At 38.5% G+C, this 24,947-nt stretch overlaps 1 protein-coding gene across 2 annotated transcripts in view; it reads left to right on the top strand.

The window, feature by feature from the left end:
- The first annotated feature begins 1,901 nt into the window (after nt 1-1,901).
- The window catches only part of scp2a (sterol carrier protein 2a), a 79,883-nt gene continuing 56,837 nt past the window's right edge, over nt 1,902-24,947 (top strand). Inside the window, exons 1-8 of one of the 2 annotated variants that reach the window (XM_048601778.1) lie at nt 1,905-1,963; nt 3,475-3,546; nt 6,256-6,387; nt 8,889-8,953; nt 10,584-10,710; nt 11,286-11,349; nt 14,227-14,313; nt 15,327-15,477. In XM_048601778.1, coding sequence (XP_048457735.1) covers nt 1,948-1,963; nt 3,475-3,546; nt 6,256-6,387; nt 8,889-8,953; nt 10,584-10,710; nt 11,286-11,349; nt 14,227-14,313; nt 15,327-15,477 — 714 coding nt within the window. In that variant the 5' untranslated portion in view covers nt 1,905-1,947. Of the gene's footprint in view, nt 1,964-3,474; nt 3,547-6,255; nt 6,388-8,888; nt 8,954-10,583; nt 10,711-11,285; nt 11,350-14,226; nt 14,314-15,326; nt 15,478-24,947 lie in introns of both variants that reach the window. The other variant, XM_048601779.1, reaches the window with a different exon arrangement.

Below are 24,947 nucleotides of genomic sequence, written 5' to 3'. Positions count from 1 at the left end.
ATCTACCTCCTAGCCTAATATCCTAGTTCGCATTAGTTAGCTCAGCTTTCATGCCCATATGATTAGCCTTCTTTAAATGTAAAATACCAGTCTTATTTCTCTTTCAAGCTTGATATGGCAATCTGCAAATGCAGTTCTTAATCTGTATCTCGTGAACCAGCCAGACCAGGATGATCTCAAGTTTCTTGACTCTTGCAGCTGCATACATCCTGACGATTAATAACTCTTCCGTTTCACTGCTGGGTTGTGCCTTGTGGATAGTGGAAAGGCTTTGAGGTTCAGGAAGTGAGACATTTGTCACATCATACCCATCTTCTGTCTTGCTTTTATGACCAGATTCTGTTATAGCTTGGCATGGGCTGGTTCATTATCCCAAATCGTATAAATGGAATTGAATACTAGAATAATAAGTCCACTCCTGAATATACGCCAGGGAGTTCTTTTCAAGAAAAAACTGAAGATTGCTGCACTGAAGACGTTTTCTTGAACTGTGTTGAAGGCCCTTGACAATCATGACCAAATTCTTATACACCGAGCATAATTCCAGTCATTGGGAGTGTTTGCCTACTGACCTGAGTTTTTCTAATGTTTCTTGGCGAATCACACAATGGAATGCTATGACCAGACTTTTTGACTCCTTGACTATGAGTGTAAAAATAGCTTGTCCACTGTTGGCTTATAGGAGAAGACTTTGTCATTTCCCCATCTCTCCTTTCACTGTTGTCAGCAATTTCCTGTAGACTGTGATAGTACTACACTTAAAATACTGCTCTTGACCCCATGTAAGTATTCTCCCCACCTGACTTGGTAAAATTGGAGTGGAATTCAAATCATGGTGTGAGGCCTTTTAATAGCTTGATTGATAGTGACAATGAGTCTAAAGGTGTTAAAAATCATATTGACAAGAGAACTTATACAGTTAATTGTAGGGCCTTGTGTAGTGTTGTCAAACAGACAGACCTAGGGGTTCAGGTACAAAGTTCTTTGAAAGTTGTGTAACAGATAGACAGATTGTTAAGAAGACAGGATTGTTAAGAAGCACACTTGCCTTCATTGCTCAGCCCATTGAGTTTAGAAGTTAGGACGTCATGTTGAGGTTGTACTGGATGTTGGTGAGGCCACTTTTGGAGTACTGTGTACAGTTCTGGTCACTCTGCTATAGAAAGGATATTAATAAATTGGAGGGGGTTCCGAAAAGATTTACTGGGATGTTGCTAGGACTGAAGAGTTTGAGTTATTTGGATAGGCTGGGACTTTTTTCACTGGAGCATAGGAGGTTGATGGGTGCCCTTGTAGAGGTTTATAAAATCATGAGGGGCATAGATAAGGCGAGTAGCAAAGGTCTTTGCCATTGGGTAGGGGAGTACAAAACTAGAGGTGGCATTTTTAAGGTGAAAGGAGGAAGATTAAAAAGGGACCTGAGGGGTAACTTTTTTACACAGAGAGTGATTCATATGTGGAATGAACTGCCAGGGGAAATGGTAGATGCAGGTACAGTTACAACTTTTAAAAGACGTTGGGTACATGAATAGGAAAAGTTTAGAGGGATATGGGCCAAATGCAGGCAAATGGGACCAGTTTAGTTTGGGAAGCTTGGTCGGCATGGACGAGTTGGACTAAAGGGTCTGTTTCTGTGCTGTATGTCTCTATTACCCAACAAGATCTGTTGTACCTGTGCCACTCTATTTGCAACTAAGTAAGCCATAAAGCTTTAAGGGATGAGCCACCCATTTCTCTCCATTCATTTGTCCAGGCACAGAGCACGCAAATGTAATAAAGAAGCATTCGTAATTCTAACACACTTAAATCAATTGAACGGGCTATATTAGGACCATAATTAGGACCATAAGTAAGATACAGTTCAAATTTATTTAAAAATGTAATTTGTCATTTCTTTTCCACCAGTTTGAAAAGCCTGGGGCTCTAGAAGATGTTGACTATCCTGACATGGCCAAAGAAGCAGGTATCATAATAATTTTAGTTTGTTTTTTTGAACGATTTGTATTATTTTGCTCATTTAGAAACCAGTAAACTCATACATTTATAAATTTAAAAAAAAAAATCACCCATGGATGTGGGCATCACCGGCTGGGCCAGCATTTATTGCCAATCCCTAGTTACCCTTGAGAAGGTGGTGGTGAACTGCCTTCTTGAACCACTGTAGTTCATGTAGTTAAGGGGGTAAATCCAGGATTTTGATCCAATGACACAAAGGATGGATATTTCCATGTCAGGACGGTGAGTGGCTTAGAGGGGAATTTGCTGGTAGCAGAGTTCCCATTTATTTTCTGCCCTTGTTCTTCTAGCTAACTGTGATCATGGGTTTGGAAGGTGCTGTCTAAGGATCCTTGGTGAATTTCTGCATGCATCTTGTAGTTGGTAAACACTGCTACAACTAAGTATCGGTGGTTAAGGGAGTGGCTGCTTGTGGATGTAGTGCCAGTCAAGTGGGCAAACAATTGTAATAATCCATGAGTTTTAGAGCAAGGGAAATTCCAGAGTTAAAATTGAAGTTTGAACATTTTTGAAATGAGAAATGAACATCAAGTTTATTTGTTTGGCCTTAGTCCCACAGACAAGATCAGTGCTTTCAGTTTTGTGGCTGTTTGTGTTATACGGTTCTGAGACCTGGCTGGCTAGTTGCAGCATGCAACATTGATCCATCAGAAAATCATACAGAATTCCAGATTGGTCCATGATACAGACACAAACATATGTACGTTTAAACTGAATGTACAATACAATTCATTGCATTTAAAATAATTTGGTCTTGGGCTTCATAATATATCTTCCTAAAACATTGCATGGGAGGAGTGGGGACGAGGCACTATATTTCTGGACATTCTTTTTGTCAGCGATACAGAAGGCGCATTTGTATGAGTGGTTAGAATGCTCAAACTGAGTGTGGCATGTGCTAGTTTGTATCTGTGCGGCTATTAGCATTGGGAAAATATGTTCAAGAGGTTGAGTTCTGTGTCTACAGTGGAACTAGTATTGTCTCCCTATTTGCACTGTGCCACTAATGTAATAAAATGCAGCAGTAGTTTCTTTTATGCAAATGCTCATAAAAATAAAATGAAGAAAGCTTAGATTTAAAGTAATGTGTAAACAAAGCAAGGGTGACGTGAGAAAAAGACTTTTTGGCACAGCAAGTGGTTGGTGTTTGGAATGAAGTGCCCAAAATGTGGAGGAGGCAGGTTCAATTGAGGCATTGAAGAGGGTGTTAAATTACAATTTAGAAAGAAATAGTGTATAGGGATATGTGGAAAAGGCAGGTGAATAGCATTATGTGCCATGATAAGTTCTGTGATTCTGTAACAGTTTGACATTGCTGTATAATGTTAATCTCAATTCATCTGTTTCTAATCATACAGTCACACTTCTCTTGATAAATAGGTCAGCAATACTGATGTATTTAAATCTGCGAAACAAATTCTAAAGGGCAGAAATTTAATTGTTTTCTTTCTATTATAGCTCAGAAGGCATTGGCTGATGCTGGCATTGCATACTCTGCTGTGGAACAAGCTTGTGTGGGTTATGTGTATGGTGAGCGCAGAGCATTACTTCATTTAATTGTTTGTAGCTTTTCAAAGTTTGGGAAGAGATGCCAGAGAAGACCAGCTTGTAAATCACTTGCCGAATAATATATTCAGTCACATTGTTGTGAGTTTTCTTGAAACATCTCCCACTTTGCTGCCTTATATTTGGTGGAAGTAATTTATAACTAGAGATGGGCCTCAATACTTTTACAGTGTAACAATGACTTTACTTCAAAAGTAATTTATGATCACTGGGACATTCTGGGACTGTGAAAAGTGCTATATAAGTGTAAATCTACATCTGTAAAATATTTCCTTATTTATAGGGTGTGAGCATCATTGGCAAGGCCAGCATTTATTGCCCACCTCCACTTGAGAAGGTGGTAATGAACCACTTTCTTGAATACAAATGAGTGGCTTGTTCAAACAAAATAAAGAACTGCAGATGCTGAAAAGTTTGAGTGGCTTGCTTGGCTATGTTAGAGGGCAGTTAAGAATCAACCACATTGTGTGGGTCTAACGTCATATAGTAAGGCAGAAAGGTAAAGGCAGCAGAGTTTGCTCTATGAAAGGTATTAGTGAAAAGGGTCACCGGACCCGAAACATTAACTCTGTTTTTTCCATCACAGATGCTGCCAAACCTGCTGGGCTTTTCCAGCAATTTTGTTTGTGTTAGTGAAAAGGTAGTTCTTTGCAACATTACAGTATTTTAAACGTCCGCTTTCTGATTGCAACTTTTTGCTCCAGCTGGGAATACATCAATTTAGCTGGGAGACAGTAAGAACTGCCGATGCTGGAGTCTGAGGTAACACAGTGTGGAGCTGGAGGAACACAGCAGGCCAGGCAGCATCAGAGGAGCAGGAAGAAGGGTCCTGACCTGAAAAGTCAGCTTTCCTGCTCCTGTGGTGCTGCCTGGCCTGCCGCGTTCCTCCAGCTCCACACTGTGTTACATCAATTTAGCTGCTTTTCTATCCAACAGACTACTAAAATTTTGTTTTATTTTTCTATTATCAAGATAATATATTTTGCATTAAATGAACATTCTATGAATTAACTAAGTGTGAATCTGTGAATATTATATCAAAAGCGAATTCTTATTAGAACCTTCAAGCAAACATTTAGATTAGTTGTTATATTCCTTATGGGGATTTGTAATCAAAAGAAAACATATAGGAAACAACCTTTGCATGAAGGAATAATTAAATAATATTTCATTTTGAGGAACATCACGTCAACATGAATCAAAATCAATGCAGATTAAACCTGAATTATCAGGCAACTCACACTCGGGATGAATTTTAAATTACACACGCAATAGCAGACGCAACAAAGACTATTTCACAGAGATACTAGACAATTCAGTCTGCCTGCATCATTCCAATTTCAGCCACACTGCTCTTCCAACCAGAATTCTAGTTCCTTCCTATTTTTAAAATTTGGATGAACTCCTGCAGGCATCAGTGCCTGTGTAAAAAGGCTTCTGCCCATGCCGTCTTCCACACAATGAGGCATCTACTTCTAGAACCTTCCCACTGCTCAGTTCCTCTTTTCTCTTGGTCTAATTGTTTTTGAATTACTGTGCAAATTCAAAATTTTAACTTCCTTCTGTGTTGATATTGTTTTCAGGTCATGTGCTAAAAGGTCAAGTGGACCGGTATTTCTTAAGATCCAAAATGATAAAGTCCTAGTTAATAGTCCTAGTTAACATTTGAAGAAAAACTATGGATAACCGATACATTTTAAGTAATTACAAATTTTCCTTATTGTTGTTGCTTTAGGGTCAAAATATATCACTTAATTAAATTCTCTTATTTTCGCACAGGATAGAACTTGAATTTACCTTTACCTGGAACAACTCAACGTGTTTCGCCCACAGTAAATTTCTTTGAAACCCTGTAATTCTGCAATGATTAAATTATGTGGTTGGCTAAAAGCCCAAGGCATCATCGGAACTCCACTTTTCTACACATAAAGCAACTGCAAGATTCATCCAATTAATCTTTAGATTAACATTCCATGTTAAACAAAATACTTTTGGAATACACCTCTTCCTTGGTGCTATAGTGAAGTGTCAGCCCAGATTTTTCATTAATTTGCTGTTTGAAACTACAGAGGATAGAAGTGTTGTTATTATTTAATAAGATCTGAATGAATGCTTGAGACTGAATGGAATAAGGGAACAGATAATCAATATATCAAATAAGGGTTTGGTTAATTGGTTATATAAATGTGGGGAGCTGGGTGCAAGTGCTTTATGGTTTGTGGTTACTGAAGAAAGCTCTCACAAAGTATGGATTCGAACTCTATTTAAACACAAATTGTTTGTGCATAACAGTGCTATAATATGAAAGTATTTAAGACATAGTACATTGTAACTACAGGTAGTTACAGTGAGTTATAAAGGATTTGCATATTTTGTTAATGTTACTTATATTGATAGTCAGGAATCTTTGCTTGGGAGATAGCAGTGAGTCAAGAATAGAGACATTCTGTTGTCTTGCTAGATCCTAACTTGAGAAAGGTATCTAGTTTAAAAAGCTGTTTTGAAAATGGTTTTCTTTTAACAAAGTTGAAAGGGAAGTTGTTTGAGGAAAGAAGACACTAGGTAAGATGATTAATTACCATGCATATTATGTCTAATGCCTTTTTAGTTTTAACTTCAGCTTTTGGCAGCCGTGATCAATTCAAATGAATTTCTGTCATTCTCTTTATGAAGGTGATTCAACTTGTGGCCAACGTGCAATCTATCACAGTTTAGGAACAACTGGAATACCCATAATTAATGTGAATAACAACTGCTCCACTGGCTCAACTGCTCTATTTGTGGCGAGGCAGCTGATACAAGGAGGTAAGCCAATGTAACCTACGTGTAAGAACCACAAGACGCCAAATGAAATATAATTGTAATGAGGTGCTAAGGTGCACTTAAATTAAAATGAAATGTCTGAATTTTCTACAAGTTTTCTACAAGTTGTTTCTTGGTGGCTATTATTGCCATATTTTGTACTTGCTCCCGCCCATCCTTGTAAGCGAAAATTACGGAGAAAAGTCAAAACAATTTCTAGTAGGAGCAGAAGTCTCAGCATCTCCCTGTGAGAAAGAGATATTCAAATTGATTGCTTCCATCCACCAGGAGTCAAGATTGTGTTGAGAAGTTATCAGTTAGGGCTTGGGGTGAAGCCATCTCCCCTATCCCCAGATCTCCAGCCATATAAATATGATTCCATTTTTACAGAATAATATCGATACCTCCCCTTGGAAGAATTCAAAATAATTTTATTAATGTAATTTTTAACGGTAAAGAAGTTATTTTTCTATAATTGCTGCAATTCACTTAGCATTTTATGTTGCCCAAATGTTTATATTCTTTGTAGACAGCTACTTTTTAATCTGCCTTAGGCAAATACCTAAGCATGAAGTTAAGTGTCAGAGAACCCTCATTTCTTGTAAACTGATGTTAGTGGTGGAATTTTCTGTTTCCATGAGGAGCATGGGCAATGGCAAAGAAAAGGAAAAAAATGGAAAATGTCAGAATTTCGATATCAAGAAAATAATTTGATTTCTCCGCTTAAAGTTTAAACAGCGAGTTCAAAATCTTGATAACAAGCGGTGACTACCTTATTTCCGTTCATTTGCCCAGTTTGAATGCTTCAATGCAGCTTCTGTTTTCCCTGTTCTTCCCTGAGAATCTCCTTCACTGAGAAACTAGACAGTGCCATTGTACACAGTTCCCATCCAACCATGCAAGTCAACAATGCAAACTATAGTTCCACCACATTGTGTTTAGTCTCGGACCAACACACATACCCTTTCAGCCCTTCAAACTTTACTTTGGGCTAAGGGACATCTATGACCTGTATGCTTCCATCAGGTTGCTTTTTGCAGAGACACACACTCTATATAGGATGCATCTTGAGTTTCATTTTTTCAGCTTCATGACTTCAACTTCGTTCCTTTTTTTCTGCACAGTTGTTCATCACATTTCACCCAGGATACTGCACTTGATCAATCACCGTCTCAGTTCATTATGGTGGCCTCCTTTGCCAGTTAGCACTGCCCTCCTTTCCACTGCCCTGTTCACCAGCACCTCCACATCCCTGTCAGTGAACCAAGGAGCTAACTTGCCTTTATTGGTCATTTCCTTCAGGAGAATGATGCAGGAGCATAGTGTGAAGACTGTTCCTGTCTTGGAGTGTATATGGTGGTGTGCAGCTGGAGTTTAAAAATGCCACAGGCTCTGTGTACTTCGCAAAGTGCTGGCAGCGTTGAGCATTTCTGTCTCCTGCCACATGAAACTGTCTCCAAAGAAGCCAATTGCATAATGAATGAAATGAAGATTGTGTGAATAAAGTTTCCATGGCAGATCAGATGCCATGAATGTCACTTTTAAAAAAAAAACACTTCCCAAATTTGGGAAAATTGAGCTGAAGGAGTTTTAATATAATATTGTGCGCAGATGCTGTCAATCAAAGATCCCTACTGCGTGGAAACAGGCCATTCGGCCTAACAAGCACACACCGACTCTGCAGAGATCATCCCACCCAGACTCACCCATCTACCCAATCCCTGCATTTCCCATGGCTAATCCATGTAACCTACACACTATGGGCAAAATAGCATGGCCAATCCACCTAACCTGCACATCTTTAGACTGTGGGAGGAAACTGAAGCACCCGGAGGAAACCCGCACAGACACGGAGAGAATGTGCAAACTCCATACAGATGATTGCTTAAGGCTGGGATTGAACCCGGGTCCCTGGCGCTGTGAGGCAGGGACCACTGAGCCAATGTGCCACCATGTCATCCTTTTTATTTTCAGGACAGATTTAAAGGGACATCAGATCTTTAAGAGCTGCTGTTCCTGGAATTCTAGCCAGTGGCCTTTTAAATTCACCCATTTCATGCATCTCGAGTGCAGTGTTAATGTTTCTTACAGCACAATGTTGTCTGATTTCAATGCTGACAATGCTGAGGTTTCACGGCCTTGTTGTGTGTACGCTGCATTATCAGCCCATATTTCAAAGTTGGATCTGTCAGAAGCAGTTTCGTAAAAGTCTCTCTGTTGCCGATATCCTCATCCTCCAGTAACTTCATGAAAGGTGTTTTCATTTTTTAACATGTTGTTGTAAATAGTCATTCATTTTTGTTTTGCAGAATACGATAATATGCAAACATAAAAATCAAACTGTTTAACGTAATGCAGTGAAAGCTTTTGGATAAAGTATTAATATTTGACTTTTTAAAAAGACAAAGTGCTAGGCCAGCAAGTTTTAAATGACTGAGTTAATTGTGATTCCTATTTCACTGGTCTAAAAATACTTTTGCAATATTCTTTTCATGTTTTTCAAGGGCTGGCTGATTGCACTCTAGCTTTGGGATTTGAAAAGATGGAAAGAGGATCACTTTCTTCAAAGGTAGCTGGAATATTTTATTAATTTGATGTGGTATTTAGTTTCTGCATTTACTTTGGTTGTGATGAACAACTGTATCTGCAAACACTTTTTTCATTATAAATGTAGCTAACAATGTGATAACAAACAGATTATTTGTTTTTGTGCTGTGGATTGAGAGATAGATATTGACTGGCATACCAGGGATAACTCCCCTAATGCTCTTCAGACAATTGGCAAGGGATCTTTTACATCCATTGAACAGGCAGATGGGACTTTGGTTTAACGTTTCATCCAAAAAATGGCACCTCTGACAGTACAGCATTTGAATATTAGCCCTAGGTTTTATGCACTCAAATCCTGGAACGGGGCTTGAAGGTGAGTCTGCTCCAAAATGAGCTACCGATCACCTTCTGAATTACCAGTTTCAATGAGGACTAAACTGTTAGTCTTGTTTCTATTTTTCTTGTTATGCACATGTAGTTTTTAATGCAGTTAGTTTATTCCTGGTTGGAAAATGTTTACTCCATACCCTATCCTATTATTTTTAAATGTATCCTACTGCTGGCCCACTAATTTAACTGTCTTGCATGCTCATAAACTGATGCTTTTAAGTTCAGAAGTTAAATACACCATGGCCCAGTTCAGTACAATATACATTAAAACTTTTCTTTTAAACGTTTTCATCTCCAGTGATTTCCTCCCCTTTTGTGGGTATATTAATCCCACAGTAGCAAAGGAATTTTAGTGCCAAATGAATCGCGCCTACACCAGAAGTGCCCATCCATTGCAGATATTGCATTTTACCTGTAATTTCTCTGTACTCTATGTTACTTCCTCAAAGAATTATAATAAATTGATTAATCACGATTTCCCTTCTATAAACCATGCTGATTCTTCCCGATTACCTTGCGTTTTTCCAAGTGCGTTATTATAATATGCTTAATGATCATTTCCAACAGCTTCCCCAGTCATGAAGCTAATTCCATGTTTTCTGCCTCCATCCTTTCTTAAACAGAAGGACTGTATTTGCATTTTTCAAGTCTAATGGAACATTTCCAGAAACTACTGAATTTTAGAAAATAAACACCAACGCATCTAATACCTCATTAAGAATCTCTTTTAAGACCTTGGGTTAAAGTTAATTAGCACCCTGAGATTTTCAATCCACCGCTCCATCAGTTTGCTCGATATTGCTTCCCTGGTGAATATAACTTCACCATCTTGCTGTCTCCCTTCAACCTCGAGATTTGCAGGAATTTTACAGGAATTGCTGGAATGTTTTATGCATCCTCTATAGTGAGGTCAGAAACAATATTTATTTATTACATTCATCATTTCTTTATTTACAACAACTACCTCTTCACTCTCACCTTCTGAATTACCACTTTCAACAAAGACTAAACTGTTACTCTCGTTTCTATGTTTCTTATTATGCATATGTGGAGCTCTAATTTTTAACACAATTTATTCCCTGTTGGAAAATGTTTATTCTATACCCTATTGTATTATTTTTAAATGCATCCAACTGCTGGTCCACTATTTCATCTACCTGTCTTTCTATCTAATTTAGTTGAGTAAGAACAGTTTCCTCCTTTCTAAACTATACTGCATTTCTTTATAGAATATGATTGTTTACTATTTGTGTTTCCAGTACACTGACCGGATCAATCCCCTAGACAAACACTGTGAGGTGCTGAATAATAAATATGGGATTTGTGCAGCTCCAATCGCACCACAATTATTTGGAAGTGCTGGTAAAGAGCACATGGAGAAATATGGTAACTATGGCTAACACACCTGTGCGTATGTTTACAAATTTAATGTATAGCCATTGTCTACTCTGAAGAAAATTGACTTATGATTGAAAGATAACAGATGCAGTAAAGGTATTGGCCACAAAATTGGGCTCCAGAAGTGCTACAGAAACAAAATGACTGACTGGGGGGAAGGGGGCCACTCTTTGACTACTTCAGCTTGGAACATAGTGGCCACTATGTTGTGCAGGGCAATAGAGAGGCAATACAGGTACTGGAAATGTGTAGAGTAGCTAAATTTTGAAATCAGTCATTTTGTAACTGATATATAAGATGTTTTGTGGCACAGTGGTAGTGTTCCTACCTCTGGGCCTGAGTTCAACTCCCACCTGCACGTTAAGTTCTATTCTAATTACTTTTATAATAATAAATTCAAGTTTACAACAAATCTAATAGATGTAGTCTCAGGTTCATCTTGCATAGAAACCTCATGGTTGACAGAAAGTAAACTTTCATTGCACTGAGTTGTGTTGGGATTTAATCCCACATAGTGCATCACTGTTTCTCCCGTACAATTTGTCTTTTTGTTTTTAATGTAGGTACTAAACCAGAGCACTTTGCCAAAATAGCTTGGAAGAATCACAAGCATTCAACAAATAATCCGTGAGTCCTTTTGCTTGCTTTTTGGTTAATGATTAGTAACAATATTTGTGTTAATTTTTGAGCAGTCAGGGTGAAGGTCCAAAGCCCGTAGTGTAGATAGAGCACCGTAAGCAGGGAAAAAATAGTTGTGTTGAGAATTGTTGGTTATGCAAGTTTTAAAATGTGTAGAATTGTGAGAGAAGTACAGCGTTTTAGAATCTGAGATTCTGGGAAAGAATGAGCTAAAGTAGGAAACTGTATGATGAATGTTGGAAATTTTAAATTCTAACATTTAAGGGGACGCAGAAAGAAGAAACACAGATGTTACTTTAGCTTTATCTCCAACGTGTGAATTATTGTCATTCGCCTGGTCAGTTTTTTCTTTTAACAGCAAAAGAGACAGAATAATGACAGATCTGCTAGGCTAGAAAACATGTTACCAAATCATTTGTAATCTTCTATCTATTTCTATTATTTTCCTCACTTGTAACTTCACCGGATTATAGTTTTATATGTTTTATATAAATATTTTCTCTGCAGGGTTCAATAGTCGAAGGATTAAGCAAAGTACCTCATCCTAACCATTTTATCTTTTTGGCTTTATCTTGTATTTTTGTGACCTCAGAACATTCAAATTTATTGATGTTCTGTGTGTATAAATATAGGTCAATAGATTGTTGTACTAAAGGAACTGAGGGATAATGGAATAAGGAACGAGGTACAAGATTAGCTGTGATTTTGTTGAGTGGTTGAATGGTGTAACAGCAGGTACAAAAAGGCCAAATGGCCTACTTTTACTGCTATTTTTAATGTACTTCCATCCTTGTATAATACAATAGAATTACTTGTATAAATATTTTCCTTAAAAACGCATAATTGAATATACTTTTGCCAGCACACAGTCATAACACCAGATCATTTTTCTCAGCATGCATGAAATTCCGAGCCAGAGATTTAGTATAGATTTAATACATTACCTAATCAGAGAATATTTCACTTATCTCAGTTCACCAGAGCACAATCCCCCTTTTAATCATGATGAACAGTCATAAAAGTATACTAACACATTTTTGATGGGTATTTTCATAGGTAAAATTGTATTGTTAATTGCAAAACAATTAGGACAAACCAGAAGCACTTTCTGATGCAGAGAGGATGCTCTAACCCTCAGTTCAAGTCTGGGATTTAATAACATAATGAGAAATTGCCATGAAATTAGTTCAGCTCGTAGTTTTAGCTTCAATAGACGAACTTATTATGAAAGCAACATGTAAAAAAGACCATTTGCTTATCAGTTTGTATCATTCAAGTAGCATACACAAGTCCCTCTGATTGGACCAATTTCATGTATTATCGTCTTGGGAGCCAAGTTCTGCTTGAAAGGCTTGATCAAAACAAAATTGCTAAATACTTTTCCCCTCTCCAGTCTCAATTATTCAATTTCAGTCCACAGAAAATAAAGACCAGATTTTCACCACTGATGCAGCAACCTCATGTTGGTACATATCCTGGACCATTTTTTTTCTGGGGAGAGGTTGGACTAGAGTCAGGCACCCAAACCCTAGAAACAGATTGTAAGTAAAGGCTGGTTAGGAGGCCACCTTGGTTATCTGGAAGCTTCCCCTCTTGGTTTAGAAGTTGCTAGGCCCTGGAACCTCATTCCATACTTTCCCCCCCATTCCCATTACTTCACCATGCCAACCCATATTCTTAGCGAGCTCCATAAGCACTCACCCAGTATCCCCACTATGGGTGGAACTCAGGAACCATGTGAAGGTGAAAAATAAGTTAGACTTCAACAATCTGTTAGAACTCTTGCTTGTACACATTTGGTACTGAAAAGAACTTTGGTTCATGAAACCCGTTCAAAGATTTAATTCCCTTAAATTGTTTAATTGTTCTTAAAACAAAGTGATAGTCAATAACCAGATAAGACACAACTAATTCTCTAGTATTGTCAATCAAAATCTGAATTCAGCGCACCCCCACCCCGTCAAGGTAACTTGTAATATTGCAACTTATGAAATTCAACCAAGTAGTCATCTAGACCTCAGCTGTGATAATAGCCTGTAGGAAATGTCAACCAAGGACTATTGAATGTGCAGGAATGGGTAATTTTCTTTTCTCATTTACATCAAATGGCCTGTGAAAAAGCAGACGAACAATGTTTTGTTTTAAAATTCTGTCAGCTTCAGTCTTTTTTTATGTTTAAATGGCTGAGAATTTAATAGACTTCAGATCATGATATTTGATTAGACCTCACATGCCTTTGAAAAAATATACGTACACTCTGTAAATTTGTAATTCCTGTATCATGTGTCAACGTCATTGGAACAGTAAAAATTCACTCCACCATTTTCAAGTGTTGACTTCAGGTTCTTGGCAGAGATTCACAATCCACTGCTTTCCCACTGCTGGCCACTTGGCATCTGTCAGAAAAGGATATGCAACCTCCAGAACTAGGTCCTCTCAGAAAATTCAAAAGTGTCTGGAATTGGCCCAACCCTCTGAAAATCTGCTACCAAGTTCGTTTTGCTGTTCACCCTTGCTACCCTGTTGCTGCAGAAACATGGGAATCATGGTTTGTTTCTTTGGCTAAGCCCTTTCAGTCCTCAAATTCAGGGTTCATGAACTCTATGATTGATGGGACAAAAATAAGCTGGAACAAATAACAATAAGATAAAGCATATGTACGTTCAGATTTTTGAAAATGTATTGCAATTCAACAGCCAAACTTCTCTAGATCTCTCTGAAGTTGAAAATTTAAACTTTTAAGTCATTAAGATTTAAAACAAGCTCTGCCCCATGTATAAGATCATCATCAACTTGGTGTAACGTATAAAAGTCATGATTTCTTTATTCATCTGAATTATAAATAATTGTAATTCATTTATTTAGATATTCCCAGTTCCAAGATGAGTTCAGTCTTGACCAGGTGATGAAGTCTCGCCCAATTTTTGAATTCCTGACTCTCCTGCAGTGCTGGTAAGAATGGGATACTTTTCAATTTACTGCCTGCACTCATGTTTAAAAACAAGTCTCAAATGCAATTTAACAAGGTGACATGGACCATTCGACTCCCTGCTTTTGCTTCTTTGAAAAATTGCTGCATGTGTCACTGCACCTTTATTCACAACCTTCCTTGATGTAGAATATTGACTCAACCCAGAATTCAGTGGTGTTTCTTGTCCTTGTTTTCCACAAGGGAAGACAAAACAAGATGGCACTATTTGATTTAACTGTATTACAGCATCAAAAGTGGAATTGACTGAAAGAATTGGCAGATCTCCTTTATTAAAGGGCATTCGTGAACCAGATGGATTAAGCCGACAATCAGTTATGGTTTCACATTCAACATTACTGAGATTAGTTTTCAATTCCAGATTTTAGTCATGGAATCTTAAACTTATTCAACTCGTGTTGATATTTGAGTGTGAAAAATAAACAAGCTATTGATCATTCTTTGATGCTGGAAATGTTACTTGGAAGCATTTCAACACACCATGGGCTCTTCAAAGGACCATTGGGTAAAGCACAGTATTTGTAAGGTGCATAAAACAATCCAATTTTAATGCATTGAATGTGCTATGTTAGCTCATCTTAGCTAAACAGAGTCAGTGTAGTTAACTCTAGTGACAACTCCTTGTGATGTTGGAAATGGGAGGTGAAATCAAATGCCATGCTTTTATTGTCCAGCAACGTCTGCACTTGTACATTGGTGTGTGACAGTAATCATTGATGTTCTTGAATCTTTGATACTGTTACCCACAGAATGATAAAGAATGAGCTATTGGCTAAGATACTGGTGGGATGGCAGCACCTATTAATTGTTAGATTAGTTTGATTCAGTACAGTTTGGGAGAAAATTAACATGAAACAAAGTTCTCTTGTGTATTTTTTTTAAAATTGTTTGCTAATATTTTAAACTTCAAATTAGACTAAGTGATTGAGTTTTTCCTCTTTTTTGTCTTATCTTATAATACTTTACTTAAAAATAGTCCTACATCCAATGGAGCAGGAGCAGCCGTTCTGGCAAGTGAGAAGTTCGTACGGCGACATGGCTTGGAGTCCAAAGCTGTTGAAATTCTTGCCCAGGAAATGATAACTGATTTACCCAGTAGCTTTCAAGAAAACAGCTGCATAAAAGTGGTAAGATTTTCAGTTAAATTCCATATGAATTATTTGTGGAAACATGTTACAGTAGCGTGGCCTCATATCATTGACTAGGATAGCGTAGAAGTTTTAAAATTGCATCGCTTTTACCAACATTCATTACGGCGAAATAAGTTTTGGTTTTATAAATACAAGAATGAGTTTTCATGGACCTGATTATTTTGGGCAGACTGATATCTGCTTACTAGAATTAGTGAGAGACCTGAACCATTTTCACAGCTGGGTGACATTTGAATAACATCAGCAACCTATCAACCTGCAGCAGGAAATTAGTCTGTTCTACTGGAGCCAGAATTGGTGTTCTTGAAGTGATTGGGTGCAAGAGGATTGAAGGTTAGTCAGTGAATGCTAGGGTGCTGAAATCTTTGGCACTGGAGAGGGGAGGAGCCCTGAGGAACTGGCAATGGATGTGAGGACACTGAAGTGTTTGAAGCAATTTACGGTATTGCTCTGAAGGACTGGCAATTGGTGTTAATCATATGTGAATTGTGTTGAGTTGTATTCAGGTCTTCGGGATTAACCACAAATTTACTTATCTTTCCATAAATGGGGACGTATTGAAAACTATGGTTGTTGAGTTAGGATCTCTGTAAATAAATGCTTACAAAACTGTTTAGAGATTGATTCCAGATCCATCATTGAACAACTTTGTTATAGCTCAGCTTTTGGATGTGTACGCTACAAAGACAGATTGCAATGGGAAAAGATGGAAATTAACTGACAATCCTTTAAATTACCGTGAATTAAATTCTTGCATAGATCAGTCACTAATTGCAAGCAACAGATATGTGAGAGTGGAATCTTTAATCAGACTATTTTGCTGATTACTGCCTTTGCAGAAATTTGCTGCAGTTCATTTTTTGTTTTTCATTTCTCATGTATTCATAAACTATAATCATTATTATATTCATTAATGTGGTAACATGAGAAATAGACTGTCGGTGCATTTAAGATTATTATTTGTTTTTGGGAGGAATAATATGCCTCAAATAAAAACATAATTAGCAGTGTCTGATATTGTGATGAAACGATTATATTTTTGAGAAACTTTGGTGAAAGAGACACCAATAATGCTAAGCATCATTAAATCCATAAGGAATGACAGGTAAGAAAATTGTCCATGTGAAGAAGTTGATCATTACTTATGAGAGAATTGAGTTAGAATAGAAGATAGAGTATCAAACTTTGATTTTCAATTGAGAATGCAGGTAAGTAAAGAATCCATAGATTGAAGTAGCAATAACCATTCTGTGAGATTCGGTTCAGTTCCTATGCAGGCCATTAGGTGGGGATGGCTGATCATGAAGAAAAATTAACAATGCTGTATGTTACACAGCTGCATAGAAAAGATCAACTGAACCATCACTGCCAAATTTTTCATGTAGTTAAAAGTCCAATGATGTCCATTTGGGAAGTAACAGCATTATCTGCTATAAAGAATTGTTAGCCTGCACTTGGCTTTCACTGTGCTGTTAATTTCAGTTGCATGATAACAATTCATTAAAGTATGTGTATTAAAAGTAGGAACGTTACATACCAGTTATCTCATGGTAGTGGTTCAACAAGAAATCAAGAAGCATAGACTTCTTGATTGACCAATCTCTTGTGGTCATTGTGAGGTAAGGGATACACTTAGGACAAACTACCAGGCAATGATTTACCATAAACAAAAACAGAAATTTCTGGAAAAGCTGAGTAGGTCTGGCAGCATCTGTGGAGAGAAATCGGAGTTAACGTTTCGGGTCCAGTGACCCTTCCTCAGAACACTTAATTGCTGAGCTCTGGGGAAGGGTCTCTCGACCCAAAAGGTTAACTCTGATTTCTCTCCACTGATGCTCCCAGACCCGCTCAGCTTTTCTAGCAATTTCTGTTTTTGTTTCTGATATGCAGCAACAGCAGTTTCAGTTTTTAGTCAATGATTTACTGTACTTTGAATAAATAAATATATATTTTGCTTGTAGTATTTTAGAAGGCTTGGTGTTTTTGGGCTAAGATAAGGTGATTACAATTTTGACCAAGTTTTAAATCACTGATTATTTTGTTTTTGTAACTATTTAATGTAATGTATTTTTAAAGTCATTTTAAAGATTCAAGATAGAGGAAAGAATTTTCTAAGTTGTGGCATTGGTGGTAGTGCTGGGCTCTGGGAACAGTTGGAGGGGAATAGAGATGTAAACAGTAACAGTGTCATAACAGAAGTCTGAAAATGATGGTAAGAGGATGAGGTGCAGGAATTATAGGGCAATCATCGTGGGTATGGAGATAGTGAAAGCGATGGCCTTACAGTGTGAGAGAAAGATGATGGGCAAAGTCAGCAAGTTGAAGTTTATGAGAGCAAGTTTAGGAGCATGTCTTAATTATATGTGAATTGTATTGAGTTGTATTCAGGTGTTCAGGTGTAGGAATTAAGTTTAGGAGCATGTCTTTTCCAAGATTTGCCTTGAAACTCCTTTCCGAGATTTAAGTTTTTGGTTACGTTTCATCCTATGTCCTTTTCCAACATGTAATTTTTTTAAAATTATGTATTTTGATACACTTTTTTATATATTTATGAGTGTTAAATAAATCCTATTGTTATTTCAGGTACTTGCGATTGACGTTCAGTTAAAAGTGCCCATGAGATATCAAATATAATATTTATTAATGTCTGAGATGACCTCGTTCTTACCAGTGTGCCTGCTGCAGATACGTATGTCCATGACAATATCAGTAAGAGGGATCACCACACATCCTGATAGAAAGAAATTCTACCTTCGCATTGAGAATACCCTCCATTGTGTTGTGTGGTACTATCACCATGCTAAATCGGATAGACCAAACATATCTAACAACTCCAGACTGGCATCCATGAAGCACTGTGGGCCATCAACAGCAGCAGAATGTACTCCAACACAATCTGCAACCTCATGACCCAGTATACCCAGCACTCAACTATTACCATCAAACCAGGTGATCAAACCTGGTTCAATGGAGAGTGCAGGAGGGCATACTAGGAACAGTACCAACATCCCTAAAAATAAGGTGTTAACCTGGTTAAACTACCAAATAGGACTACGTGCATGCCAAATAGCACATGCAGCAAGGGTTAGAGCTAAGCAATTCCAAAACTAATGGATCAGATCTAAGCTCTGCAGCCCTGCCACATCCAGTTGTGAATGGTGGTGGACAATTAAACAGCTCACTTGAGGAGGAGGGGGAGGCTCCACAGATATCCCCCATCCTGAATGATGGAAGACCCCAACACATCATTGCAAGAGATAAGGCTGAAGCACTTGCAGCAATCCAGCTTGGCCTCATTTACTGGTCCCAGCATCACAGATGCCAGTCTTTAGCCAACTAGATTCACACTGTGACATCAAAAAAACTGTTGGAGGCACTGGATATTGCAAAGGGTATAGGACCTGACAAAGTTCAGCAATAGTACTGAAAACCTGTGCTCCAGAGCTTGCTGTTCCCCTAGCCAAGCTCCTCCATTACCGTTACAACACTGGCATCTACTCGAAAATGTGGAAATTTGCCCAGGTGTACTCTGTACACAAAAAGCAGGACAAATCCAACACGGCCAGTCACCACGCTATCAGTCTACTTTCAATCATTAGTAAAGTGATGGAAATGTCATCAATCGTGCTATCAAACAGGTCCTGCTCAGCAATAACCTGCTTAGTGATGGCCAGTTTGGGTTCCACCAGGGCCACTCAGCTCCTGTCCTCATTATAGCCTTGTTTCAAACATGGACAAAAGAGCTGAATTCCAGAGGTGAAGAAAGTGTGACAGCCTTTGCTATCAAGGCCACATTTGATTGAGTATGGCACCAAGGAACCCTAGAAGCATTGATTCAAAATTGGAATCAATGAGTATCAGGTGGCAAACTGCCTGCTGGTTGGAGCCTTATCAGGCACATAGGAAGATGGTTGTGTTTGTTGGAGGTCAGTCATTTCAGCTCAAGGACATCAATCCAAGAGTTCCTCAGGGTTAGTGTCCTCGGCCGGACCATCTTCAGCTGCTTCATCAATGACCTTGCCTCCATCATAAGGTCAGAAGTGGGGGTGCTCGCTTATGATTGCTGCACAATGTTCAGCACCTTTAATGACTGCTTAGATACTGAAGTAGTCCATGTTCAAGTGCAACAAGATCTGGGCAATATACAGCCTTGGGCTCATAAGTGGCAAGTAAAGTTCACACCACATACATGCCAGGCAGTTACATATCTATTGACAGACAATCTAACCATAGTTCCTTGACATTCAATTGTGTTACCATAATTGAATCCCCCTCTATCAACACCTATTGATTAGAAACTCAACTGGACTTGCTAAATGAATAGAATGCCACACGAGCAGACCAGAGGCTAAGAATACTGTGGTGAATAACTCACCTCAAAACTCCGCAAAGCTTGTCCGCCATTTACAAGGCACAAGTCAACAGTGTGATGGAATCCTTCCCACTTACCTAGATGGGTACAGCTTCAACAACACCAAAGAAGCTTGATGCTATGCAGAATGAAGCAGCCCGCTTGATTGACACCGCATCCACTCCCTCCACCACCAACACTCAGTAGCAGCAGTGTGTACTATCTACAAGATACACTGCAGAAACTCACCAAAGATCCTCAGATAGCACCTTCCAAACCCCCAATGCCTTCCATCTAGAAGGACAAAGTCAGCAGATACCTGGGATCATCAACATTTGCAAGTTTCCTTCCAAGCCACTCACCATCCTGACTTGGAAATACATTGCCATTTCAATGTCACTGGATCAAAATCCTGAAACTTCCTCCATAAGGTCATTGTGGATCAACCTACCGCACGCGGACTGCAGCATTTCAGGAACGCGGTTCACCGCCACCTTCTCAAGCGCAACTAGGGACAGGCAATAAATGCTGTCCCAGCTTGTAACACCCATGTCCCATGAGTGAATTAAAAAAAACTACCATTAGCGTGTCATTTGTTCTTGGGGTGAGAGCATTGTTAGCAAAGCCAGCATTTATTGCCATCTCTAATTACCCTTCAGGAGGTGTGTTTTTCTTTAACTCTTAAATCTCGTGAAGCCTTTATTTTGAGTTTTTAGTTTGTAAGGACAATAATACAGAGGCCCAGAGAAGAAGGGCCCTAGAGAAAAACAAAAGACAGGATGAGAAATAAGAAAGGTGACAGGCAGAGAACTCCAGGGCAAGAATCAAAAAAGTCACATTGCAAAATAATGTGAACAGGACTAAGAGTGTTAAAAAGACAAACCTTGAGGCCTTGTGTCTTAACGTACGGAGCATTCTCGTTAAACCAGATAAATTAGTCACGTAAATAGATATAAACAGGTATTATGTATTTGGGATTACAGAGACATGGCTGTGGGTTGACCAGGGATAGGAACTGAACATCAAGTAGTGTTCAGTTTTTTGGAAGGACTGACAAAAAGAAAAAGGAAGTAGAGTAGCATTGATGGTTAAAGAGGAATTTAATGCAATAGTGAGGATGGCTATTATCTCCAGTGAAGTGGAATTTGTAACAGTAGAGCTTTGAAACACCAAGGAGCAGAAAACATAGGGGAATTTGCATATAGACCTCCAAACTGTGGTTGTAATGTTAGGGAAGGCATTAGCAGGAAATTAGAGGTACAAGTAATAAAGGTACGGCTGTAATTATATGTGACATTGATCTGTATATAGATTAGTCAAATCAAATCAGTAACAACACTGTACAGAAGGAATTTCTGGATGTGTACGGGATGGTTTTCTGGATCAATACATTGATGAACCAACTAAAGAACAGGCCATCCCAGATTGGGTATTGTGCAATAAGAAAGGAATAAAACGAGCCATGCAAGATCCTTTGGGAAGAATGACACTGAAATGGTAGAATTTTTCAATAGGATGGTAAGTGACATTTTTTAATTCTGAGCCTAGAAATCCTGAATCTAAATGAAAGAAACCACAGTTGTATGAAGCATGAGCTGGCTCTAATAATTTGGGGAACGTTTCTTAAAGGGATGTCAGTGGATAGGCAGTGGCAAGCCTTGAAAGAGAGCATTGATGAAATGCAAAATAAAACATGAAAGGTGGCCTGACCGGGTCTAACAAGATAAATTATTGATAGTATTAGATCCAAGGAGAGGGCAGACATATTAGCAATAAAGTGCAGCAAACATGAGGATTGGGAGCTATTTAGAGCTTGGCAAAAGAGGACAAAGGGATTGGTTAAGAGGGGAAGGTAGAGTGTGAGAGAAAGTTTGCAAGGAATATACAAACAGATGGTAAAAGCTTCTATATGTATGTGAAAAGAAAAAAGATTAGTGAAAATAAACAATTAGAAATGGAAAGTTATAATGGGGAACAACGAGATGACAGATCAGCTGAGTACAAATTTTGGTTCTGTCTTCACAAAGGAAGACACAACTAATGTCCTAAAAATGTTTGGTGTGCAGTGTCTAATGAGAGGGATGAAATTAGTTGGGCAAATTGATGGGATTAAAGGTCAATATACTCCAGGTCCTGATGGTTTACATCCCAGATGATTTAAGGAACTTGGCTCAGAAGTAGTGGATGCATTGTCGTTCATCCTTCAAGATTCTATAGACTCTGGCAACCCTCCAATCCATAGGAATTGATCCAATGTGGCCCCACTAATTTAAAAAAAAGGAGGTAGAGAGAAAATAGGGAAATATAGACCCATTCACCTGAAAATGCCAGAGTCTATTATAAAATATACAGGACATTTGTTTAGGCCACTTTTGAGATACTGCATTCAATTCTGGTCTCCCTGTTATAGGAAAGATGTTGTTAATCTTGAAAGAGTGCAGACAGGATTTACAAGAATGTTTCCAGGTTTGGATGGTTTGAGCTATAGAAAGAGGCTAAATAGGCTGCAGTTATTTGCCCTGGAGGATGGGAGGCTGGTGACCTGTTGGAGGTTTATAAAATCATGAGGGACATGGATGGGGTGAATAACCATGGTGTTTTTTTTTCCAGGGCAGGGGAGTCTAAAACTAGAGGCCATAGGTTTAAGGTGAGAGGGGAAAGATATAAAAGGGACCTAAGGGACACTTTTATTCATGCATGTGTGGAATAAGCTGCCAGAGGAAGTGGTGGAGGCTGATACAATTACAACATTTAAAAGGCATCAGGATGGATACATGAATAGGAAGGATTTACAGCAATATGGGCCAAATGCTGGCAAATGGGATTAGATTAAATTAGGATATCTGGTTGGCATAGATGAGTTGGACCAAAATGTCTGTTTCTATGCTGTACAGCTCTATGACTCTAAAAGGTCTAATTGCAGAGTACTTGGAAAACAGTGACAGACAGGATTGGAAAGCTTCAGTATGGAATTACGAAAGGGAAATCATGCTTGAAAACTCATGCTTGATGTTGATAAGGGGGAGCCAGTGGATGTAGTTTACTTGGACTTTCAGGAGGTTTTCGATAACATCCCGCATAAGAGATTAACATATAAAATTAAGGTGCATGGGATTGGGGTAATGAACTGACATGGATAGAGAACTAGCTGGCAGATAGGGAACAAGGAGTAGGGATGAACAGGTCAATTTTATATTAACGAGGCAGCTAAGTGCAGTTTTCAGATAACACAAAGTTAGGTGGGAGGGCAAACTGTGAGGAGGAAGCAAAGATACTTCATTGTGATTTGGACAAGTTGAGTGATTGGGCAAATGCATGACAGATGAAGTGTAGTGTGGACAAATGTGAGGTTATACACTTTTCGTGGCAAAAACATAAAGGGAGATTATTATCTGAATGGTGATAGATTGGGAAAGGGGTGATGCAATGAGACCTGGGTTTCCTTGTACCCCAGTCACTGAAAGTAAACATGGTAGGCATGGTAAGGATATACCGGATGACCCAGGGAGTTCACAACCAGGGGTCGCAGTCAAAGGATCCCAGTCAGGCCATTTACAAACGATGAGGAGAAATTTCTTCACCCAGAGAGTGGTAAGCCTGTGGAATTCTGTCCCAGTGAAAGCATCGATGTCAAAACATTAAATGTTTCCAAGTAGAAAATAGGTATAATTATTAGGGATAAAGGGTATGGGAGGAAGCAGGGAGCAGGAACTGAATGGGATGATCAGCCGTGATCATTCTGAATGGCGGAACAGGCTCAAAGGACAGAATGGCCTACACTTCCTACCTTCTGTGTTTCAATGGTGAGCCACCAATCACTGAATGACTTGCCATTTCTGGGGTTAGTTGAAAGTGAACCAGAGTGGTATCAGTCTGGAGTCACCCTGACTAGGTTAGCAGGTTTCCTTCTCTGAAGGACCTCGACGAATTCAAGATTAACTAACTAATTGAATTTAAATAGTCTTTGTATGCTGTGGTGGGACTTGAACTCATGTCTGTGCACTATTAGTCCTGTCCAATGAATTAGTAATCCTGTAATATTACCATTATGCTGCTATCCTCCTTATTAATAGCTGTGTACCAACCCTTGATAGACTCTGATGGAATAAAATATGAATTCTGTGAATATCCAGAGAATGTCATTTCACAAGTTACAAGAAAGAATAATCTCATTTTCAGGGTGATTGCAGGAGTTGCCTATCAGTCTTAAAAGATAACACACTGAAGTGGAGCACGCTCTGCAGGATGGTTTCAAAAACATACTTCTGACATTTGTCTACTTCCAGAGAAGTAGAAAATTATATGGACGCATCAACTGTTGACATCTGATTAGTTACACATTGATATCAAATTAGCTGCATACTGGTCCATAGGATGATCAAAATGGGAACATTCTGTAAAAAAGCAAAATCCGCATAAATGTTGAAGAAATTGCAACATTATTGCCTTATCCATAAATTTGTGCTTTAATGGAAGTAGTTAGTGTATGAGGCATTAGTGCAATTAATGCACTTCACAGACACAAGAGCCAAGTAAAGCTTCTTGAGATTATAGAAGGATGGTACCAGACTCCAGAATATATAAACAGCTGCTGCACTTAAGATTTTAGGCCTAATGACAAAAGGAAGATTATTGTTGAGAGCATATTCATTATATTAATGGTAGGCTTTATCTCTCTTTTACAGAAACTTGGTACAGATTATTTCTTGTTGGATTGCAATATTTTTGGTCCCAAATGTAGAGTTCTCTATGAATGCCTAAAATATTGGTATTTTGATCAATTATTATTTATTATTAATATACTAATTGCTGAAACACATGGTTAAGAAATATGGTATCAGACAATTGAAAAGGTCACCTATTCAGATCCTAGACTGTGCTAATTCTATCAGCATACCCTCATTATTAAACCAGTGAAATCTGCACTGACTCCATCACATTCAATCAGTGGATAACATAGGTAAACCCAATTCCTTTTGTAGGTGACTTGGCCACTGGTTTATGATCTCCCCGGCATCCAAACCTTCACTACAAGGATATGTGCAAACTAGATATGAAGATGCTGAACATTAGCAGTGACAACTGGGAGACAGTT

Source organism: Rhincodon typus, chromosome 10 (assembly GCF_021869965.1).
Source record: "Rhincodon typus isolate 14 chromosome 10, sRhiTyp1.1, whole genome shotgun sequence".
NCBI lineage: Eukaryota > Metazoa > Chordata > Chondrichthyes > Orectolobiformes > Rhincodontidae > Rhincodon > Rhincodon typus.
This window is presented reverse-complemented; position numbering and strand designations above follow the sequence as displayed.